Genomic DNA, 15,287 nt, shown 5'->3' on the forward strand with positions numbered 1-15,287 from the left:
TAAGTAAAGTTCACCTTCTCCCGACTAGATCATTATTACCTCCCTTCTAAGGCAGCTAGTTTGTTTGGAGATCACTTGCTGTTCTTTTCTTGTAATTAGTTGAGTGCGTGCCCTTGCGTTAACCTGTGGTAACATTTCTCTTCTGTATCAGCAGTGCCACACTCTGCTCTATGTTTATAACCTCCCAGCAAATAAAGATGGCAAGAGCATCAGCAACAGGCTCAGACGCCTGTCGGATAACTGTGGCGGGAAAGTGCTGAGCATCACAGGTTGCAGTGCGGTCCTCCGCTTCATAAACCAGGACAGTGCAGAACGGGCTCAGAAGCGAATGGAAAACGAAGACGTCTTTGGGAATAGGATCATTGTGTCGTTTACTCCAAAAAATAGAGAACTCTGTGAAACGAAAGGTTCGAATGCAATTACTGATAAAGCGAAGTCTCCCAAAAAACTTAAGAATCCAAAATTGTGCCTCATCAGAGATGCAAGTGAACAACCTTCCAGTGCCAAAGCCATGCCTGGAAAAGGGTCGCAGGCGCATTCTGGATCTGCTACAAAAAACACAAATGTGAAAAGTTTACAGGTACTTTTGATACCTCTCGCTTTCCCAAGCCTCCGGCAGGCTTGCTTTCTTTGTCCCCGTGTGTTAAGATGCCTGCTTGCTTTTGGTGTGCCCTCTCTTTATTTCTGTTTTTGATGATACCCTAAGGCAAATGATTTCTGTATGACGTCTAACACACCTTAGGTACTTAGAGTTTAAACTCCACTGCTCTTGTCTCTTTTAAGGAGCTGTGCCGCATGGAGTCAAAGACTGGCACTAGAAGCTGTGAGCCCCAGCAGGCCAACCTGAGACTTGTGGCCCCTCCTCACAGAAACCCGGGTGCTGTGGTGCCCACACTGAAAAACTCCGGGATGGCAGACTCCGTTTACAAAACCAATCCTAGGTAGGTTGAATTGCTCTTTCTCGTGGTTGCTTCTCCAAGTGAAGGAAACTAAGTGAAATTTTCCCTTTGATTTTCCCTCCAGTAGAAAAGAGAACCTCAGTGCCCAAAGTGTTACCAGTTCTCCTGTGGAGAAAAAAGACAAAGAGGGGACTTTGTTCCAAGTGAGTTACCCGTCTGCTTTCAGCAAGTTGATTGCAGCAAGGCAGGTCGGGCCTCTGCTCGCGTCTCCGCCTTGGTCTCGGTGAGTCCAGCTCCGTGGTCCGCGGGTGGTTACGTGCGCTAGAAAGGATGACGTGCATGCGTAAAGGGATCGAAGCAGCATAGAAGCGTGTAAAGTAAAAGAGAAGTCCATCATGCCCTCCCTGCCAGCCCCGCGTTCCTCAGGGGATCTCAGCTGACATGGGGGGCAGTGCTTTTCACCATGTCTCCCTCCTTCACATGGCCATTCCGCAGCAGACAGCAGAGGGCAGCGAGAGAAGCTTGTCCTGCGGTTCCTGGCTAACAGCGGGAGGCACATTAACATGTCCTCACCACTTCCTTCCCTTCATCATGTGGAGGGAAAGGCCCAATCTAGACAAGCAATGGTTATTCCTATGCGTAGGATAATTATAGGAAGCCGTTTGAGAAGTAAAGGCCTCTATACACCTCTGTTATGATACTCACCTTATCTAAGCTTTCCAAACCCACAGAGTAATTCTGGAGGCTTGCAAGACAGAAGGAGCCATAAGGCCGTGGCGCGTCCCACGAGCTCCTTCTAGCATTGCATGTGTTCTGCTGAGCTGATGAAGACTCACTGTAGAAAGTGACTTCGGACCTGTAAAATTACATTTAAAAATTCACACAAAACTTAGTCTTATATGGAGAAGGACTGCAACAGATGAGGAAGAATATCTAGCTTTTTCAAAGCCAAGGGAGGTTACATGACTCATGTTAGTATCACAAGCTAATTTCCTAAGAATAAATGCCCAAGGTGCAAAATTAGTTCATCACACCTTCTACCTTTAGCTTGAAATAATCTGGTGAAAGAATACTTGATAGTAAATAATTTACTGGTTGTTTTTGCAATATTAACAGATAGTACTTTTAATAATAAGTCTGAATTAGTGTATGCTTAACATAAATACATGTGAAAACCAAATCGTGTTGTGGCAAGCTATGTCTACGTGTAGCTTCAAACAAAAGCCTAAATGATACAGACTATATAAATGGAATAACATTTAAAAATTATCTCAGTACGTATGTTTTAAGCATTAGTATGTCTCTAAACCTTTTAAACAGAGCGTCTCCACTTGCTTTCAACGTTGCAAATTCAAGCATTGGTGCCAACTGCTCAGACACATTTGCAAACGGTGCTGACATCCAGATCAGCAACATAGACTACCGATTATCCCGGAAGGAGCTGCAGCAGCTCATGCAGGAAGCATTTTCCAGGCATGGCAAGGTAGCCTTTTCACTCCTGTTTTTGCCTTTGTTTCACCCTTTGCTGGCATTTCAGATTGAGAGAACTTAATTTCACACGTATCCACAGCCAGGACGTAAGTGTTACTGACCAAGTCTGAACTCCTTCCTTTATCCTTTTGATCTGCTCGTGGTGGTGCCGTGCATCCAGTTTTTAGGACACAGCCCCGGAGAGCAAGAAACCTATCAGAGAAGCACTTGTGGTCACAGGCTGGGGTTTAATTGATACTTTGGGAAATAAAATACTGGCAGGTTTTAGTTAACTCTGGCTGCTAAAAGCTGGAAATAGAGTTATAAAATAATGTCCGCTGTTTTTGTTAGCATCTTTCTATATATGATTCAGTTTTTCAATGCAGTTTGCTACGAATGCACCTTTTCCAGATTCGTAAAACAATTATGCCCCAGGTTTTCACGGGTCTGGAGAACAGAGATCTTGTCCAGGTGTCGGCCTCTGAGCTCGTGTCAGACAGCCGTGTGTTCAGAACACACAAGCGGGCCAGGCCGCTGGCACGGCCCTGAAGGTCACCCAGGTCACTTAGGTTCTGATTGGCAGAAGTGCAGAGTTCAGACAGGTTCCCTCACTTCACTGAAGTCCACAGATATGTCCCTAAATGACTCACCTTCAGTCTTGAGGTGACAAGATTCTGGTAGACTTGCATTCTGTTTTCCTTTTTACTGCTGTAGGTGAAGAGTGTTGAGCTCAGCCCCCACACAGATTATCAGCTCAAGGCTGTTGTTCAGATGGAAAACTTACAGGAAGCCATCAGTGCGGTGAATAGCCTCCACAGATACAAAATTGGCAGCAAGAAGATCCTGGTCTCACTTGCCACAGGAGCTGCTAATAAATCACTCTCTTTACTGAGGTAAAACAAACAAGCCATTTATTTCAGGACTTGAAGCAATTTTGTAAATAATAAAAATAGGTTTTGTCATGTTCCCAACCATTTTGTGGTGATTACATATGCAATAATGTTTATTCTGAATTGATAAGGGTTCAAAGTAAGCTAGTGGTTAGAAATAGTAAGTTAGAAATACGCCAGGTAGAATAATTTGACTCTTGTTCCAGGCATTAATCAAGGGTAAACAGCCTAAACTTGGCAGGCACTGAGGAGTGAAATAATATTCCACATATTCAGAACAGCTTCTAAAAATAGTAGACCTTGACAAGAAACGTTTATAAGCCCGGAGATTCTGAAATATTACCTTCAAATCTTAGTAGACAGTAGATCGGTCTATAAAGAGCTCTACAAAGAGCCAGGCTCTCAACTTGCAGATACAGTCACGATGTCAAATAGACACCAACCCCGTAAGTCTCGTCACGACTCTGTCGATCTCGGGAATCTGGTGATGGTTTTATTCGGAATCAGCTTTGATTCTTCTTTGGCTCTCTCTGCTCTGCAAGGAGCTAGCGACACAGGACTCACTTCTGAGTACCCTCAACCGCAGGACTCCCACTCACTCTCTCACAGACGAACCGCAGCGCAACAGGAGCCATTCGCGCTTGTCTGTCTTTTGCTCTGAATTAACATGGCGTTTGTCTCACCGCGTGGTATACAGGTGTAGAAAGCCCTGTGCTGCACCACAGGAACATCCCAGTGTGTGACTTAAAAATTGGCTCTAGTCGCCCCGTCCTAAGGTCCTTTCTTTAAATCTTTCTGGAAAATAAATTCTAACATGTCAGAAACTGGTAAATTTATTTTGCACATACATTGTGTTAATCAATTTTGTGTACTCTTTTTAAATGAAAACTTGGGAGTTGCCTGTTGATATCCAACAGGATTTTTGCTCTAATTAATTAAATTTTTGTCTTACAGTGCAGAAACAATATCTGTTCTTCAGGATGCTCCCGCCTGTTGTCTACCTCTTTTTAAATTTACTGATATCTATGAAAAAAAGTAAGTTAGGTTTTTTTTTTTCATTGATCCAGTCAATGCCAATTGGTAACTTCCAGAATGTTGATTGGTGATTGGCATAAAACTGTTGTAGCAGCTCTTAAAGAACGTCCAGCCTCTTGGAGGAATGAGACAAAGACAGTTGTGTTAGAATTAAATTTCTATTTTAACATAAACTTTAAAACTTCTTTCACTTTTAGCAAATTTAGGCCTCAGTCCCCAAAGCTGTACTTTAATTTTTCTTCTACTTGACCGATTAGTTTTGTTATTTTTTGAGACTTTTGGAACATTAGCTCCAGGATGACAAGGACTGGGTCTGACCTAACACAGCACGTGGTAGGTGCTCAGCTAGTGTCAGTGGAATGAGAGGCTGAGGCTCTGTGCAGAGTGCAGAGCTGGGGAGACTCCTTGCCCTCGAGGGCATGCCAAGCATCACTGGTTCGGTAGTGAATGGATTTATAGTAAAATTATTCCAGTTGTACTTTTGGAGAGACAGAGGCACCATTTTTGGTCTTAGCCCTTTGCTAAACAGGACAGGCATTTCTGTATAATCAAAGAAAAATGTTCTAAGTCAGCATCTCTTTTTCCTTGCTTTTAGGTTTGGACACAAGTTAAACGTGTCAGATTTATATAAATTAACAGACACGGTTGCAATCCGTGAACACGGAAATGGAAGACTGGTGTGTCTCTTACCCAGCAGTCAGGCCCGACAGAGCCCCCTGGGGTCTTCCCAGTCACATGACGGCTCCTCAACGAATTGCAGCCCAATTATATTTGAAGAGTTAGAGTATCACGAGCCTGTCTGCAGACAGCATTGTTCCAATAAAGACTTCAGGTACAATGCCCATTTTCCTTTAGAAGTACCCCTTTTGTAGCAGGGCAGGGAATGTCTGTTAGAAAGCCTGTTGTGGACACCAGGAGATGTCAGGTAACTGTGGTGGTGTCTTTTCTGCAGCGAACATGAATTTGATCCGGACTGTTACAAGATTCCTTTTGTGATTCTCTCTTTGAAGACGTTTGCGCCCCAGGTTCATAGTCTTCTGCAGACGCACGAGGGCACTGTGCCGTTATTAAGGTGAGCACGTCAGAACCATCGCGATATGATGCCTTGGTTCTCTTTGTAGAAAATCTGCCCTCGCTGTCCACACCTCTTTCCAAGCAAGTATCATAGACTGCTTCATTCTAACGTCTTTATCTTTGCAGTCAGTTAAACTAAATCTGAATGGATCCATTCACTCAGTGTTTCAACAAGAAAGTTTTTGTTGGTGTTAAATTTTAGAAACAAAACCATAAATAGGGCAGTTTCTTCTCCACAGAGACAAAATTATCATAAGTGCTATCACAAAAGGTTGCACAAGTGTTATGAGAGTGTACACAACCTCACATAGCTATAGATTTCAAAATTTGAGAGAGAAAATTGTTCTTCAGAAGTCTTTAACCACACCATGTACCATCTGGTAGACATTGTGGGGTCTAACGCAGGACTAAGTTGCCTTAAGGCCTACAATACTAAAAAGCAGGTGAATAACGCACTTGGAATCCAGTTGCCTTTTTTTTAACTCCTTCTACTAGAAAATTGTCCTGGAATTTCTAGTACCATCAGAATGCATCAAAGAGGTAAATTCCAGAGTGATCAACTCCCTGGGACCTTAATTTTAACTCCAAACCCAGCTTGTGAGCATTTAAACAAATGATTTATTAATAGATACATTAAAATAAAGCCCTTTGTTTAGCGGATACTTTGCTTTTCCGATATTTTAATTAACCTCTTTTTTTTTTTTTTTTTTTTGCTTCAGCTTTCCAGATTGTTATGCTGCAGAGTTTGGTGAACTTGAAGTGGTGCAGGAAAACCGAGGGGGTGTCCCCTTAGAACACCTCATCACCTGCATTCCAGGTGTCAACATCGCCACTGCACAGAATGGCGTCAAAGTAGTTAAGTGGATTCACAACAAGCCCCCACCTCCAAACACAGGTAGGTGTCAGGTGTTTGGTTGCTCTGAGCCATCATCTAAGGTGAGAGGCAGCGTTTGGCTTTTATCTCAAAGAGCAGCACTATTGGCTGAGCGGAACGCACCATGAGCGTCTCCTCTGATCCTCTAGAAACTGCTCTCTGAAGTCATGTAAGAAAGCCCAAACCCAGTTCCTCAGTTACACATCTCTCTACCTAGTCCTTTGAAGCTTTTTGATTTGCCAGTTGATTTACCTTTAAAAAATAGTTTCAAGTATTTGAAGGAAATACCTCTGAATGCAGGTTTACCTTTGAAATGCATTTTGGTCAATAATTATGACTTTGATATAGTCAAGATTTAACTATAAAGGACTAGGACATTCGAACCTAGATTTGGGTGAGTTTCTGAGTTCTGGGCATCTCCTGAGGTGCAAATGTCTAATCCTGCTACCAATGAACAGCACTTTACATTGTTGCCTTCATACTTTCACTTTCTTCTTTTTGGCTCCCAACACTTCCTCCTTTTCTCCCCCCAACTCCCTGCTCTACAGGAAGAAAGATGTGATTAATGAGGGAGCTCTGTTTGTACCAAAGCTTCTTACCCACCTCCTCATGCCCCTTCCTTTCAGTCCTGGACCACTCTGGGTCCCGTTTGTTATGCTATTAAAAATTAATTATGTGAACATTCAAGATAAATGCAAAAACCAGTTTCTTCATTTTATATCATACTAGTTTTACATTATCGCTGTCCATGGTGTCCTGGGCAGTGTTTTTAGCTGCTCTGTGGGTTAGTTAGGCTCCTCTGGGCTACCTGCTTGATGACCATTTATAACTTTGTTCTTGTGGGAAGATGGGAAGGTATGTTCCACATGACCAAATTACAAATGGATCTTTGAAATACAACCAGTTTATAAACTGAAAACTTCCTGTGTATTGTTTCTTCTGCTGTAAGTTAACACTATGGTGAACGATGCTTTACCTTGGCTACTCGACTCTGAGAAGTAGTGGGAAAGCATTTGCCAGCCCATAAATAAGTTGGGCTAGCCTGTTAATTATGTGGTACCCGAGTATAAAGGTGAGAATTAGTGGCTTCATGTCATCTGCTTGGTCACGATTGAGCCCAAGTCCGGGAGGGCGAGATGAGTTACCTTTCTTTCAGCTGCGGACGTCATGCTTTGTGACTTTGTGTTCTTTTTCTCTCCCCACCATCCAGACCCTTGGCTTCTACGTTCCAAAAGTCCTGTGGGTAACCCCCAGCTGATCCAGTTCAGTAGAGAAGTGATCGACTTACTGAAGAGCCAGCCATCCTGCGTCATACCGATCAGTAATTTCATCCCGTCCTATCACCATCATTTTGCAAAGCAGTGCCGGGTCTCAGACTATGGCTATTCCAAGCTGATTGAATTACTGGAAGCAGTGCCTCATGTGCTGCAGGTGAGAGTGCTCAGGAATTGCTGTTTAAAGATGCGCGTGTTCCTCTGCGGCTTTGGCCACCTCAGCCAGATAAACAGGAAAGCCGGCAACCTAATCAATTCCCAAGAAGTCAGTTCAGAACAAAACATCCTGTACGAGCTTTCTCTGGTGTGTGGAACACATATACGGGGCGGCTTCTTAATTTTTCAGAAAGCTGCAAGCTTCCAACTTAAAGGAACTTCTTAAAGCAGCGGTCCCCAACCTGTCTGGCACCAGGGACCAGTGCTTCTGTGAGAATCTAATGCCCGATGATCTGAGGTGGAGCTGAGGTGGTGACGCTAATGCTGGGGAGCAGCTGCAAATACAGATGAAGCGTCGTTCTTTGGCCCGCTGCTCATTTACGCTGCGCGGCCTGGTTCCTAACAGGCCGTAGACTGATACATGCCGATAGACCGGGGGTTGGGGACCCCTGCCTTAAGGCACTCAGGGGCATTTGCCTTCCAATCTCTATAGACTGACTCTCCTCCTAGCACAGCTCTCTCCAGAATTGTTCACTATTACATGGGAACTGCCACGGACATGGACGCACCTTATAAATGAGTCGAAGACCAGTTACTGGGCTGGAGCATAGCATTGGTTCCTGAGAAGTCTTTGCCTATTAACACTATTATCATAGCTTCCCATTTGTAAAAATGGCCTGTAAGACTTCAGCTGTCTTTTAGAGACAAAATTATTCATCCAAACTGATAATATGCTTTTCATTTCTGTACTCAGGACTATTTGGGAAGACTATGCAGGGCGGAAAAAAAAAGAAAAAAAAAAAAAGGCCCCAGGCACCTGAGGCACCTGAGCAGTTGTTTGTTTTGATCTTTTACAGTTCTCTGAGGCAGTAACAGGAGGGAAGAGCCAGCAACAAGTCAGTATCTGCCAAGGTCTTATGAGTATAAATAATGCAAGTGTTTGATTTGCAGATTCTCGGAATGGGCTCCAAACGTCTGTTGACCCTTACACACAGGGCTCAGGTGAAGCGCTTTACTCAGGATTTACTCAAACTCCTCAAGTCCCAGGCCAGCAAACAGGTCATTGTGAGAGAATTCTCGCAGGCGTATCACTGGTGAGTTGATAAGAAGAGAAGAAGAAAAAATGAAAGCAAATATTTTAAAACACTTTTTTCTTTCCCCAGATTTTAAGTAATTATCTAACTTTTCTGTGTAGCCTTCTTTTGGAAAACTTATAAAAGTTACTTTGGTGAGTGATAATTCTCATTCTTCACCCATTTCCATGGTTTAAATTTAGGTGTTTCTCAAAGGACTGGGAAGTCACCGAATATGGGGTTTGTGAGTTGATCGATATCATCTCAGAGATTCCAGACACAACTGTCTGCTTGTCCCAGCAAGATAACGAAATGGTGATCTGTATCCCCAAAAGAGGTAAGTTGACTGAAATTCGCTAGAGGAAAGTGGTCTGTCTCAGTGGCGATTCTGACATGGAATCATACAAGGGATGCGTTTTCTTCCTCCTCCTCTGTGGTCCCTAAAGATGCCATGGCAAGTGCAGTGTGAAAACTCTGCTGAGCAGCAGGTCTTGGGTTCTTCAGAGTAGGTGGAGCCCCCTGCTGGGAGGAAAAGGAGGCTAGTTTTAAAGAACTCACTCTAAATGCCTCTTCAGCCTCTCTGTGGCTGTTTACCCCGTGATTATCCCTTCGAAAGTCAGGGACCATGGCTGTCGTTTGTCTCTACTATGTACACTTGAGAAGGAAAGAAAAATCAATGTTTTGAAGTTTAAGCTTTTTCTCTATATTTTTGATGCCTGATGCTCTTTTCTGCTAGCAATCTTAACTAAAGAGCAGATGAATAAAAAGCATGGGAATATTCAGAAGTGTGATTTCATAGAAAAAATGTCTAGATTACTTTTTCCAGTACGGAGACCTGTGTGTGTATCATGTTCACGTATGGGGTGAAGGTGGGAGACGGGGGAGTGGGGGCTAGAGAAATGGTTTCCAGCTTATGAGAGGCGGTTTCATCGGTGCGTGCGTGTATTCATTCTGTACCCTGATAGTATCATGACTTCCTCGTGTTCTGCCCTTGAGCGAGTTTGAGCCACCTGCAAAGAGAAAAGAGGAGACGAGTGTGCTCGTTTTAGATTGTGACATTTGGAAGGCAAAGGTGCCGTCTCTTGTCATCCGTGCATAGGACTAATATTAAACGCAAATGAGTAGGAAAAGAGTGTGATTTTTTTTTTTTTTTTCTTTAAGAACGTACTCAGGATGAAATAGAAAGGACAAAACAGTTCTCCCGGGATGTCGTCGACTTGCTGAGGCATCAGCCCCACTTCCGGATGCCCTTTAATAAATTCATCCCCTCGTACCATCACCACTTCGGCCGGCAGTGCAAACTCGCATACTACGGGTTTACGAAGCTACTGGAACTCTTCGAAGCCATACCGGATATTCTACAAGTAAGTGAAGAAATTCTATTTTTCTGAACAATATAAAGGGAAATTTTTTCCCCCTGAGAAGAAGGGAGTTAGGAAATAGGATGAAAGTTTGGAATATTTCTATCAGAGAAGTGTTGTTGGCTCATTAGTATTTTTAGGTAAGTGTAATTTTTTTCCTTCAATAAAGAAATAAATCATTCTTCAAACTTGTTTTACAATAATTATTTTGAAAAGGATAGAATACTTTTATTTTTAAGCTGAATATTCTTTCATTAGCTCCATGCATTTCAGATCTCTCATGTTAGAAGTCGGGATGAACATATAAATGCTTAGCTGTTAGGTCGTTGCTAATGTAATCAGCTTTCTGTTGTTGGTTTTTATTACTGTTACCATCTCTGACAGAGTGCTTTTGACATTTTAAGAAAACGTTTGGGGTAAGACACACATTGCCTACTTAACCATTTTTAAGTGTGAAGCTTAGTGGTGTTAAATACATTCTCACTGTTGTGCAACCAGTTTCCAGAACTTTTTAATCTTTCAAAACTGAAACCCTGTATGTTAAAGAACACGAAAGTGCTTCTTTGCTACTGATCGTACCCATTTTCATGCCGTTTAGTTCCACGAACAGTCATAACATTTTCTATCTTCTTTTCCTTCTGCGTGTTTTCCAAGGTACTGGAGTGTGGAGAAGAAAAAATCCTCACCTTGACAGAGGTGGAACGATTCAAAGCTCTAGCCGCCCAGTTTGTTAAACTGCTCCGGTCCCAGAAAGATAACTGCCTCATGATGACGGATCTGCTCACGGAGTACACTAAAACCTTTGGTTACACTTTCCGTCTCCAAGACTATGATGTCAGTTCAATTTCAGCTTTAACACAGAAACTCTGCCACGTTGTAAAGGTAAACCTGTGGCGGCGTGATCTTCATTGGGATGTTCACGTGTGTGTACGCATTTGTGTTTACACGTCACACTTCTTACTGCTTCACAGGTTGCTTTGTGTGTCGTTAATATTTATGAGGTAAGAGATGATGACCTAGGTTTGGCAGTTAAGATTTTTGCGCTTGCCTGTGTGTGCGTGTGTGGCCTTGCTAAAGTGATGTCTTCTTGGACTGATGAGGTCATCGTTTTATCCCAGGTTGTTTATTCTCCATTACATCAATCTCAGTACTGCTGACCTGAAGTTGGATCTTTCTAAGCAGATCTTTGTCTCCAAAGTTTTGGGGAGACTGTAATCACAGTCTCCCTTCCAGATTCTGACTCACTTAAGGAGCAGGTCTAGGAGCAAGCTGGGGCTAAGGGTTTCCTTCGTTGCTGGTAGTGACGCTGGGTGGAGAGGGTAACTCTGTCCTCTTCCCTGCCCTGGGCTGAGCTGACCCTCCCAGTTGTAGGCAGAGCAGCTGGACAGGTTCCAGGCTGTTGTTGCCACAGGACCAAGAAGGCTCACTGAAGGAGGAAGGCATGGAAAGGAAAGCGCAAAGCGTGATGGCAGCCCGGGTCGTAGGTCTGGAAGGAGTCCACGTTCTGGTCAGTTAGAGGAGGACAAACCTTCCCAGGAGATAGACGGGCTGCTGGAGGCGGGAAGAGCACTAGGCATGGGGAACGTCCACAGCCGAGGAGAAGGAGCGGCCGCAGCCTCACACGCTGCTCAGGGCCAGCAAGACGAGGGCTCATGTGACCTCTGGACCTCGCTGAGTGGAAGTACTCAGTGTTGCTGGCCAGGGCGGGGTCAACATCAGAGAGACATGGGGACAAAGCCACACCGAGTGGGTTGGTGAATAAGGAGGAGGAGGCAAGAAAATGGAAACAGGTAACCTAGACGGCTTTTCGTCTCAACTCGCCTGGGAAGGAGGAGCGCGAGGGGCAGAGGGGGCAGCAGCGGGAGCCTGCGGGCCCGAGAGCGCAGCCGGGGCTTTCGGTGGCGGTTTCTCGTTCCGGTCGCAGAGACCGAGCATGTTTGAGAGCTGCCGAGAAGGATCTTGAGAGAGAAGATGGATGGCAAAGGCGAGGAGCGGTGGGGGGCGAGGGCCCCGAGGAGGCAGGAGCTGTGGGAGTTGGCATTTAGCAGAAGGAGGGACCGCTCGGGTGTCAACATGGCGACGGAAGGTAGGATGCTTGGAGACGTAGGTAGGCTTGATGTTCGTTACCATGAAAAGGAGGGAGTTACCCTCCAGAGCTGTTTTGTGTCGAGTGGAAGGCGAGAGTACCTGCTTAGCGGAGGAGAGGATTCAGGACGGCACTGGGGAGAACGTCTGCTCCAGGCTCCTGTTTGCATGCAGGATGCATGGGAGCTCTGAATGGGTTACCTTGGAAGTGGGCAGTGGCAAGATCCCAAGTATGACACTGGGGATAGGAATCTGGAATGGAGTCAAGTAGAAAGGATGTCACTGGAGTTGAGAAGGTCGAGGCACGGAGAGGCCATGGTATGGGACAGGCCCCATGGATGTTAGTCACGCAGCACAATGGCAGTGGTGGGCTTGGTGCAGGAAAGACGCTAAGCTGTGACTGGAGACTTTGATGCATAACGGGGAATGACTGGGGAGCAGTAGAGATGCGGAAAGATGGGTGAGGCACCAGGGTGCTACCTTGGCTGCACACCAGAATCCCCCAGGGAGCTTCCAGGCAGGCCAGTGCCCAGACTTCACCCTGCCTCCAAGATTCTTCTGTAACGAGCCCAGGTCTGCTCTGAGCATCGGCATTTTCATAAACCCCATGGATGATTCTAATGTGCAGCCAGGTTGAGAATCAAGAGGTGTATTATGTAGCATCAGAGGAGCAGGTTTCTGCCTTTTGGCCTTAAGGGGCTGGAGGAGTAGTGATGGTCTGGGCATCTAAGAAGGTGACTCGAATTCTCCTGGACTTGGTACTTTTGGCTGACTAAACCCCAAGCCTGCAAAGGGAAAGCATAATCTAGCTGTCAACAGCTCCATAGTCATGGTAAGTGGAGTGGGCCTCCCCGGCAGCCTTCTGCCTTGGCTCTAGGTGAGCGTCAGAACCAAAGACACTGGCGCTGGGATAGTTCCTCAAGTGCCACCCACCTCCCTCTGCCTCCAGGGTCCAAAGCCCGAAAGAGTACAGCTTGCGATCAGTGCGGGCGCCGAGGCCTGTGGTCCCAGGTTGGCCTCCGGCGCCTCAGCCGCTTGTGCCCTGGAGCTCTGTGTTCATCTCAGTGCAGCCTCATTCACACTCACCTGCCCCTGCCCGAGGGTCTCAGTACCAGATGCTTGTTCCTTCACGTGTTCTTTGGTCGCCACACGATAACCTGTGTCTTTTTGCAAGGTTCCCCTTCCAGTGCACTTAAAAACTGAGACCCATTATCTCCCTGAGAATCTGAAAGAAAGGAGAAGTAGATGTGTAGTCAGATGTGAAAATACCAGTGTTTTGGCAAGTAATGACGGACTAGAAGAATGTAGCTCGCCTTGTAGTCAGGGTGGGCCTTCTCTCACTCCCCAGCCTAGGCCCTGGGATACACAGAGTGAGTCGGGTCTGCAGAGCAGCCCCGTGGAGTGTCGCCGGTGGCTAACTGCCCCCATCACCCTCCCTGCCCAGCACGGCAACCCTTCATTCACAAGCTCGGGCCAGTGGACATCAGCTGGCCAGCCTTATCTCCTTCCCTCTGTGGCGAGTGGGGAGGGCATGACGGAAGTTACAGTTATGGACCAGCAGGAAAGGAGAGAATAATTTCTGCCCCGATCTCACCTGAAGTGTGGGTCACAGAAGCTGAAAGCAAACCCAACTCACTTCACTTCAGTCGAAGACCAAGGATTAAGAGATTTTCCTCTGTGGGTCTCATTAGCCAAGCAGGGTGTGACCCCAGTTGTCTCCTGAGTTCGGATAAGTCTGACTTCTTGTTTTCCCCAGGTTGCAGATATGGAATCTGGCAAACAGATCCAACTGGTCAACCGCAAGTCCCTACGCTCCCTCACTGCTCAGTTGCTGGTACTGCTGATGTCCTGGGAAGGAGCCACCTGTCTTTCTGTTGATGAGCTCAAAAGACACTATGAAGCTGCCCACGGCACTCCTCTCAACCCCCGTGAATACGGATTCCTGACCTTGACCGAACTTCTGAAGAGTCTGCCTTACTTAGTTGAGGTGCGAGTGCTAATGCTCCTTTAGAACCACTGCAGTGGAACTGTTGGGTGTTTCCGGATTGCCTAGTTGTCTAGATTAGAGGGTGTAGAGCTGGAAGGGACCAAGCGGGAATTTTGTAGTTGAACAAACCGAAGTGTAGAGAGCTGCAGGCACCCTGCTCAGATGAGTGCCCAGCCACTAAAGCCCTGGCCTCCTGATTCTTGACCTGGGGTACTTTTGTCCTATATCAAGCTGGACTTTGCTGCTGCCGTTACCTCTTTCCGAATTAGATGGATTTGGGGGGGGGGGGGGGAGGGTAGCTTCACATGACTTACTAGTCAGATGCAAGTCAGAAAGGAAGATTGACTGGTTACCCAGGTAACCTTTCAAGAATGGCACATTAAGATTAGAAGAATCATAAGAGAATACTACAGAAATAGATATGGTCTTAGAAAAATTTATCAAAATTGACTAAAGAAAGTAAAAATTAGATCAGTGACCACAAAAAGCATTAAAGATCATTGAGATTTTACCACTGAAAAAGACACCAGGACCAGATGAGTTAACAGTTGGGTTTTAACTAACACTTAAAGAACAAATAACTCCCAACTTCTTAAAAGCCATTCTAGGTCACTTAAACAAGATGGAAAGCTTGCTACTTCATTCGACGAATCCAAAATTACTTGAATACCAAAAACCCAATACAGTCCCCTAAAGAAAATGGTTCTAAATAGGATATTAACCAATAAACTCCAGCAATGTATGGAAATAATGATATATCATTGTCCATGTAACTATGTGATGCGTAATTAAATAACTAAAAGATATTGACAAAAACTGTCTCATTGGCCCACATCAGTCAGACTCCACTGAGCTGCCTTCTAGGCTAGACCTCAGCGTTGGATGTCAGTTAGTGATGTCTTAGGAACTTTCCACCCACCCTTGGTTGTAAGTCCCCATTTGTCTTTGTTGTACAGTTGACCCTTAAACAGTACAGCGGTCAAGGGTGCCACCCCCCATTCCCCCCACACAGTTGAAAATCCATGTATAACTTTGATTTCCCAAAAACTTAGTTGTCCCTCGGTATCCACAGGGGATTGATTCCAGGACCCCCACAGATACCAAAATGT

The 15,287-nt window shown here is 45.3% G+C and overlaps 1 protein-coding gene across 7 annotated transcripts in view; it reads left to right on the forward strand.

Moving 5' to 3' along the window:
- The window catches only part of MARF1 (meiosis regulator and mRNA stability factor 1), a 35,439-nt gene that overhangs the window by 11,908 nt on the left and 8,244 nt on the right, over positions 1-15,287 (forward strand). For 3 of the 7 annotated variants that reach the window (XM_016156946.2, XM_016156945.2, XM_016156950.2), the window contains exons 8-22: positions 152-580; positions 784-941; positions 1,024-1,182; positions 2,220-2,382; positions 3,084-3,262; positions 4,214-4,294; positions 4,890-5,126; positions 5,247-5,366; positions 6,088-6,263; positions 7,453-7,673; positions 8,624-8,766; positions 8,949-9,082; positions 9,907-10,109; positions 10,761-10,988; positions 13,948-14,178. In XM_016156946.2, coding sequence (XP_016012432.2) covers positions 152-580; positions 784-941; positions 1,024-1,182; positions 2,220-2,382; positions 3,084-3,262; positions 4,214-4,294; positions 4,890-5,126; positions 5,247-5,366; positions 6,088-6,263; positions 7,453-7,673; positions 8,624-8,766; positions 8,949-9,082; positions 9,907-10,109; positions 10,761-10,988; positions 13,948-14,178 — 2,862 coding nt within the window. The remainder of the gene's footprint in view (positions 1-151; positions 581-783; positions 942-1,023; positions 1,183-2,219; positions 2,383-3,083; positions 3,263-4,213; positions 4,295-4,889; positions 5,127-5,246; positions 5,367-6,087; positions 6,264-7,452; positions 7,674-8,623; positions 8,767-8,948; positions 9,083-9,906; positions 10,110-10,760; positions 10,989-13,947; positions 14,179-15,287) is intronic. The other 4 variants (XM_016156947.2, XM_016156951.2, XM_016156948.2 and 1 more) reach the window with 3 other exon arrangements.

This window comes from Rousettus aegyptiacus, unplaced genomic scaffold (assembly GCF_014176215.1).
Source record: "Rousettus aegyptiacus isolate mRouAeg1 unplaced genomic scaffold, mRouAeg1.p scaffold_m13_p_8, whole genome shotgun sequence".
NCBI classification, from domain to species: Eukaryota; Metazoa; Chordata; class Mammalia; order Chiroptera; family Pteropodidae; genus Rousettus; species Rousettus aegyptiacus.